Here is an 8,804-nt window from a genome sequence, read left to right on the forward strand (position 1 = left end):
CATATAAATATCCCCTAAAAAGGAATTGAGAAAAATCATTTAGACAACACTCTCAAACCTCACTAATATGAAACCATTGACTACAAGTATTGAAACAAATCTGTATTTTTTTAACCGAAATAGATAGAAATATTCTGTTTGTGGCGTTGATTGTTAACAAAGGTTCCGTAATTTTTTACATCAAAAATATTTTTTTACCCCCCTAACAGGGTAGGGGGTAGGGGGTGACTTATTTTTTTTCGAATAGCAACCCCTATTGAGTTACCCCTCATTTTGAAGGTTTTGTCAAAAGAAACACAATTACGCGAACCCGAGATGGATATCTCACCCCTAGCCAAAATGGCAGGTATCCAAAATTTGATTTACTGTATATGAAAAAGCACCAATTTCACAAATATGGAAACAAATCTGTATTTTTAAAACCAAAATAGATAGAAATAGAAAAGTTTGTGGAATTGATTGTTAACATAGGTTCCGCAATTTTTTACTTCAACAATATTTTTTAACCCCTTTAACAGAGGGGGTGGGGGTGATTTATTATTTTTAATAACAACCCCTATTGAGTGACCCCTCATTTTGAAGGGTTTGTCAAAAGAAATACAATGGCACAGATCCAAGGTATATATTTCATACCTAGCCTAAATGGCGGGTATTCCAAATTTGATTTATGTGAAAAAGCACCCATATTAGAATACCTGCCATTTTGGCTAGGGGATATTCACCTCGGGTTTGCGTCATTGTGTTTCTTTTGACAAGCCCTACAAAATGAGGTGTCACTTAATAGGGGTTGCTATTTGAAAAAAATAAGTCACCCCCTACCCACTACCCTGTTAGGGGGTTTAAAATTTTTTTTAAATTTGTGTAAAAATTGCGGAACCTTTGTTAAGAATTAACTCCACAAACAGAAAATTTCTATCTATTTCGGTTTAAAAAATTCAGATTTGTTTCAATACTTAATTTACACACTGTATGTAAATCAATTATGGAACACACTCAAAACGAGCTTCAAAATTTACAATAGGATGAAGATTAGGCCTTCATACGTACGTTAAGTCAATGCCAGAACCATTGATTATACAACTAAACTGTAATCTTAAGACAGGTTATGGAATAAAGCTTAGTATATTAGTTTACGGTCACACTGAATTCAATCTAGTTCATATGGACTGTAATGGATCTAGTACAACACATTCATGAGTAGGCAATTAAAAATGTCCTTTATTCAGTCGAATGTGACTGCTTCCTCTAAATAAAAGTACTAAAGTGGAATCTACTTGCAGGATTAAGTAAGTTACGAGGGAGAAAACACATAAATTTGTCAATTTCTGGCAGTTAATTAATTATTTGGTAAGAGTGAGGGCCAGGCCCAACATTATTACATGTTAAACCTACCCGATAGTTACAAATTTTTTATGTCCGAGGGGGAGGGGGGTGGGCTCGCCCTAGCTGGATTTGCCACTGCATATACTAAGTCCCTCTAAAACTTGCATAAATCTCCAGAGAAACTTTCTTAAAGTATATAATGACAAACTTTTTCTTTAATGTACATACGCAATTAAAGTTTTTCAATTATAAGGTGTTTGCACAAACCTATTTACTGTTAGTTAGCTTTTCATCCAGGATGGTTGTGGTGATATTTTAAGTACTGTACAAAATGTCAGCTGACATTCTTATTAGTCAGATTTGTTTATTTTTTTTGTTTGATTGTTATATTCAGTTTTGCTTGTAAAACCTAAGGTTTATTACAATGGTACAATCAGGTTCTTAATTTTTAGTATTGTCAATCCATCAATCTGTTAACATAGTTAATTGCTTTAGTAATTTGAGTTGGAATTGTTAAACATTTTACTCCCATACCTCAAAGTAATACAACTAGTAGAAATTAAGTAATAAGAATCTAAGTATTGTTCACGTTTCTACGTTGTTGACAGATGGAGGTGGTGGACCAATGCCCTCAGGGCCGCTGGGACATCTGTCTGAAGCTGTTGAGAGACAAATACCGTGTTACACTGGTCTTGGACACTACCATGTGTAACAATACCATACCTGACATGTTCTATCTAGCTCTACAGTAAGTATACACTTATATTATTTATATGTAAAATAAAATTGTCAACAATTTAGAATTGTTTTTTACAGTATATATCACATTTAAGATTATGATAAAGTTGATGATGGTTCCAGAGCCAACACAGTGCCAGTAGTTATGTGGCCAGCCAGGAGTGTCTATGAACAGCTGGTGCCTGAGGGATCCTTCATCCACACAGATGACTTCCCATCAGCCCGTGACCTAGCCTGGCACTTGGACAATATATACAAGGATGATGCGGTCTTCAACAAATACCTCAGCTGGCAGGGGACTGGGCTCTTTGTCAAGTCATGGTAAACTCATCAAGATCAGGGGAAATATAAGAACGAAATCAATATGCCCTGAACAATACCGTTTGCTCGGGTAGGGTTTGAAAGAGATTGTTATATGTATTGGGGTTCATGGATACAAGTTTGGAATTGATGATTTCAATAATGAGCCACATTATTTAATACTATAATACTTTTAATTGAAATGGCGACCATACGAATGTAGGTATTTTACAACCTACATACCACAACATACACACATATTGATTTTGTGGTGTTTTTAAGCCAAGTATGAATGAAGATTAGTGTAGGATGAGTGGCTCATCTTGTAGTCTTGTTACTAAATAAGACCGACATGTTCCTTAGACAGGACTGTTAGGTTAATTAATAGGCATGCAGCCAATGACAACTAAAGGACCAACAGTTTATAGTGGAATACAAACCAAAATTTTGCCTTGTTATTTACAAATTGGTCTAATTATCAGGATAGTAGTGCGGATAGTTGTAGAACCAGGCCCGTTTTTGACCCTGCCAGCGCCCTAGGCACAACTAATAGTAGCGCCCCTATGCAATATATATAACAGGGTGTCCATTGATTGGGAAACCTGGGAATTATGCGTGAATTTTGTATTTCTACCTGGAATTTTAAATTTTCCTCGATCGTGCATGACAACTGACGTTTCTGTGACCGCGGGAGATGATAATATGTCTACACACACATACCGCCGCGAGGGATAATCAGAATATTGCCGCGATCAGTGAAGACGATGATTATGTCCACACGACTGCGGGAAATAGGAAGAATTTTTCTGTGATCGCGGAAGTCGATAATGATCTCGGTCTCCACCTGACTGCGGGATATGATTAACATTTTACCACAATCGGGGGAGACGATTACGATGTCTACAGGACCGCGGGAGACACAATACGCAAAGCATGATCAGAATTATGCCGCAATCACGCAAGACAATGATAATGTCCACATGACCGAGGGAAAAGATCATAATTTTGCCTAATTCAATGAAGACGATGATCTCCAAAAGACCGCAGGAGATGATTCACATTTTTCCGCAATCGTGGGAGGCAATTACTATGTCCAAACGACCACGGGGGACGATATAGTGATGTCCTCATGTTTACTGCGATCGCATGCACATGCTACTGCCAATTTTTTATATTCTTGAGTGTGGCAGATTGCGTGAAAATATAATAAATATATCTATGGTTCTTACCGTCAACGCAATCAGGGGTAGTATTTCACTACGGCCGTTTCGGAGATGACTCCATCGTCAGGTGCGTAGCCAATTTTTTGTTTATTTTCTAATATTTTGGCGCCCCAAATAAAAAATCCAATTGCCTCGCGCACTAGACACTTCCCTATTTGGTTAATCGGCCCTACATAGAACTCACTAGTGCGGACATTAATCTACCTTAGGGAGTATTTCATCCACAGATCATGCATATAAATATCCACAATTAATTCTTGACCTCCAAGTAGCTGTGATTACAGGACTATATATATATCTATTTGTTTCAGGTATTGCCGCCTGTGTGCCTTATTGCATCACAACAACTTGCCAGATTTGATGATAGAAGACATCAACCTATGGTGGAACCCTGAGGGAGAATGTACTTCTTGACCAGTGGTATAAACTAGTCCAAACCATCTTCTAACTTTATATTAGGTTGCTTCACTTCTACAATGTATATAATACTCTTCTATTTTCACATTCCAAAGGCATAACAAATTATTCTGTCCAAGGAATACAACCCTACCAAAGACTACAGAATAAGAACTATCGTAATTTGACTTTATTTAAATCTGAATCTGAATAATTTTTCTCAAGAATGTAAGAAATCAAATCCACAAATTATTTGTTTAGCTTTTCACATATGACCAAGGATATAATTTATCAAATTATATTAGGTATGAATATTTCTATTTCTTTAGCAGTTAAATCATTTATTGATACTTAAAAAATTTTCAGTCAAAATAATTAAATATGTTTCAAGAAGTTAATTGAATTCTAATGTGTTAATGTACTTTAATTCAATTTAAAGGTGTAATGTTACCGTAGCTTAACAACTACTGCATTATAAAAATACCATAACATAATAAAATGTGCCTTGGCCCTAGCAGATATGTATTTTGTAGTTAGAACCGTTAGCATATTTTTTATATTGTGATATTGTAAATATGTATATCTTTTACTAGTCTTACTACATGATAATGATTGTGATAAGTGCAATAATGAATGATAATTAATTATGTTTTGTAGGCAAGTGTGATCTCTGTATCAGGTACTATAAAAGTAAATTTTTTAAGGATAGAACATTGTATTGTTTTATTTTAGTTTAGTTACCTTGTTTCATTCCAACATTTTGTTGTAATTGTCAGATGTCCGGCTAGATCTATGCAGTCAGTATTGATATTCAGCAATACCATTCGACGCTTGTAAGACAAAGGGACGTGAGTACATATGATAAGCCTGTGTACTTACGCCCCTTCACCTTGCAAGCCACACATTTAAAGAGAATCTTGTTAACAACTACTACACATGTGCTGTTTAATTTTTGTTACTATGTGGTTGAGGAACATTTAAGTTGGCTTGTTTTTATTGTTTCTCGCACATTGCTGAAAAACTATATCAAAGCTAAAGATATAAGATAATTGTTTGGTTATAACTAATTGTAAAAATGGGTGCAGTTAAAAAATCTAGCTAATCATAATGTAAACCAAAAGGTCAGACCTTAACTGACACTTGCTCAATGAGATCTTTCAAATGAGCCATAAACTAACAAAATTGAGACACCACAGAGGAGTTCTGTCAACAAATTTCATGTTCGCAGTCGAAAACTCTACAAAAAATATGCAATGTACAGACTTCTACATTTTCACCCTCACCCCACGGTTTAAATAAAGACATGTGATTTGAATTTCTTCCATTTGTTTTGATTTAGCTGTGGCCGCGTAATATGTTCTCAATCTTGCCGTTACTACTGAAGGTGTTCTAAATTTGCCATAACCACGGAAGTTATTTATCTATCTTTCTGTGACCACAGAAGATGTTGTCGATCTGGCTGTGACCGCGGAAAACGTTCTCGACCTTACCGTGACCGAGGACAAGGTTCTCAATCTTACCGTGACCTCGGAAGATGTTCTTTATTTTGCCGCAACCGCCGAAGATGTTTTTGATCTTGCCGTGTCCGCGGAAGATGTTCTTGATCTTGCCGTTACTGCGGAACATGTTCTTGATTTTGCCAAGACCTTGGAAGGTGTTTACAAATTTGCCGTGTCCATGGATGACGATCGCAAATTCACCAAACCAAAGACTAAAATAGGTTTTCCTAGTGCGAGTTCAAAATTCTCGCATAGTTCCTGGATTCAATAGATTTATGCAAACTTCCTGGAATTCTCAGCCTGTATGGTCACCCTTATAGGGTCTCAAAGCTCTTGCCCATATGGATGGACGCCCATGGTCCTGTAGGTGACGGATTAGCGAGGTTGTACTGTATAATAAATTTGAAGTGATATTCTCAACCTACAAGCAAACATTTCTTTGTGAACCAAACACTGTAACATTTATAAAATGTGATAATGTTCTAATTGGCATCTTCTAATTGCAGTACATAAGCTGTTATTCAAAATTTAATAAAAAACATCACTTTGTCATGTTTTCTTTACACCTGCTAGATGTTAAGAACAAAGCAAGATCCAGAGAACACAATATGATTTATTTTACTGCTGCATGTTTTTATTTATATGCTGCATTTATTTAGGCCCAGGGGCGGATCCAGCCTCCCCTGAATAATTTTGAACCTTTAAACACGCAGAAGCTATATTATAATGACACTTAATAACAGTGTCCAGAATGTAGTTACAGTAATTCCTTGCAAACTAATCCCAATCCATTCAATTTTATTGTAGTGATAATGCCGCAACCCCTAGGTGTAGCTTAAAGTAATGCGAAAAAAAAATCCAGGCTTTAGGACAAAAAAGATCCATTCAATTTTGTTCATTATCTATCGGTTTTGACTGGGTCTGCACAAAAATAAAAACATCTTGGTTCTAAAAGGGCAAGCGTGACCCGAAAAAGGGCAATAACATAATTGATTTAAATCGTTAAATGATTGTTTTATTTGTAATAGCCTAATGTAAAAATATCTTAAATTGAACAAACAAAAAAACAATTTTCAAATATTCACAATGTAAATATTATTTAGTCATCTATCTATATATATAATTCTGTAAGACCAAATTTTTACCAGAAAATTTTGGACGTCTGGTAAGTCGCAGAAAAGTGGGAGGGGTCTTAAATTAAAGGTCTTGACCCCAGGGACTCGGGAAAAATAGCAGAATTCCCATAAAGTTACCAGAAAACGAGATATAACGTAAAATATCCACCATAAGAAATGCATGGCGACTGAAAAACGTCTGCATTCTGTCAGCTGTTACTTATTTATTTGCAATGTTTACATTTATTCCGAAAGTCAATGTTGGTAAATAATGTTTTAAAATGAATTGTGTTTATTTTTTTGTTTTCCGTTTTTATAATGAGTGAAGTAACTAGACAGGGTAGGGGAAGACCTGCAAGATGTGGAAGTGTGTCCAGGAATTCAACAGACTTAAGAAATGCAAAAGAGGATGTCATGTAGGGCCAGACTTAAGAAATGCAAATAGGATGTCATGTAGGGCCTAACTGTGAAAGAAATCCAGAAGCTGTTTTACAACCCGTCTTTAAATAAACGCTGGAAAATGAGTTGAGTGTTGTTTCTCACAATCTAGGTCCTCTTAAAGCACTTGCATGCATTGTGGCGCATTTCACTTTGTAGAGGAGGCCACAAATGGACATTTCAACGCATGTTGCCACAACTACAAGTAAATGACAAACTAAAAGAACTGTTTTTACTTGATTCGAACTTCATAAAAAAAAAAACATAAGGCAACACAACAGTGCAATGGCTTTTGCATCACTTTCCGCTACACAAAAAGATATTCCGGGAAATGGGGCCTTACTGTTTTAAAATTCAGGGACAAATTCATAGATATATTTCTGACTTACTACCACGAAATGGGGAGTTGCCTTCATAATAATTTTAACCTTTACATTTGGTTCTCAAAATGGAAACTATAACAGATTTCGTAAGATTACAAAACAAATCTTCAATTTAAAACTAGAAAAGATGTGCAATGTTTGGCTGTATGATTTCAGCTCTGATTCTTCGTTCTCCGGGCTCAGGCCAAACCGTGTGCACGTTTCCATTTGTTAATATGTTGTGTTATTGATTTAATCATTATTTTACAATTGTATTTCATTGTCACATCAGAAGGAACTAATATACGACTCAAACGGAAGGAAAACCAAGATATAAAACAAGAAACACTGTTAATTTTAAGTAACATAAAATTGATAATTTTAAAAACATATTTCGAATATTTGTTTTAGCGAATTTCCCTATAGGGAAGTAGCTATTACCGTAGGTCTCATGGTAAGACCTAGGCCTGGGACCGATTTACTTTTTCATTTTGATGTCCCCAGAGGCCAAAAACACCATTCGTTCAAATTTTTATATATGTATATATATATCTATATATAGATACTAGCTGACCCGGCGAACTTCGTATCGCCTAAGTTATAGGTTTCCCCTAAGACAGACCGATGGAAAGAAAGTACCGTTACGTTTAATTTTCAAGATGATCTCGTTCGCTTCGCTCAATCACGTCCTGGTTGAAGTTCGTTCGCTACGCTCACTCACCTTTCGGTTGGAGCTCGTTCGCTACGCTCACTAACCTTTGGGTTGGAGCTCGTTTGCTACGCTCACTCACCTTTGGGTTGGAGCTCGTTCGCTGCGCTCACTTGCCTTCAGGTTAGCTCGATCGCTACGCTAACTCGCCTCCAGGTTGAAGTTCGTTCGCTACGCTCACTCACCTTTGGGTTGAAGCTCGTTCGCTACGCTCACTCACCTTTTGGTTGCAAATTAGCTGTTGTCATAAATGTAAAAGAAATAATAGTGCTGCACCCTGTTGGTAATCCTTGTAACTTTAATGCTATTGAACATCATAGAACAGAACCAACTTGTTTAATTGAAACAGCTGTTAAGATTCATTAATTCCATTTCTCATAAGGTTAACATGGGAAACTCCAGAGCCACTGGGGCGGAGCCCTTTTAAGAATTTCGAAACGGGAAATAGTTTACGTCCGATTCGCATACCTACAGAATTTACACACCAAATTTCATAACGATCGGTGAAGTCGTTCCGGAGGAGTTTGCAGACAAACACTGTGACACGAAAATTTTATATATTAGATATATATATATATATATATATATATATATATAAGTGTGTCCATCCGCACGATAACTTGAGTAATTTTTGCCCGATTTTGATAAAATTTGGTATGAAGGTGTAAGGCGGGATAAACTTGAACGAGTTCGCGAACCAG

At 36.3% G+C, this 8,804-nt stretch overlaps 1 protein-coding gene across 1 annotated transcript in view; it reads left to right on the forward strand.

Annotated features, from left to right (window-relative positions):
* LOC128983214 (glycoprotein 3-alpha-L-fucosyltransferase A-like) overlaps nt 1-4,691 on the forward strand; it is a 60,341-nt gene extending 55,650 nt beyond the window's left edge. Inside the window, exons 8-10 of the mRNA XM_054402426.1 lie at nt 1,932-2,071; nt 2,185-2,382; nt 3,896-4,691. Coding sequence (XP_054258401.1) covers nt 1,932-2,071; nt 2,185-2,382; nt 3,896-3,998 — 441 coding nt within the window. The 3' untranslated portion in view covers nt 3,999-4,691. The remainder of the gene's footprint in view (nt 1-1,931; nt 2,072-2,184; nt 2,383-3,895) is intronic.
* Nucleotides 4,692-8,804: the final 4,113 nt, after the last annotated feature.

The sequence above is a fragment of the Macrosteles quadrilineatus genome, unplaced genomic scaffold (assembly GCF_028750875.1).
Source record: "Macrosteles quadrilineatus isolate MER2022 unplaced genomic scaffold, UCM_ALF_1.0 Scaffold_1__1_contigs__length_201487025, whole genome shotgun sequence".
Taxonomy (NCBI): domain Eukaryota; kingdom Metazoa; phylum Arthropoda; class Insecta; order Hemiptera; family Cicadellidae; genus Macrosteles; species Macrosteles quadrilineatus.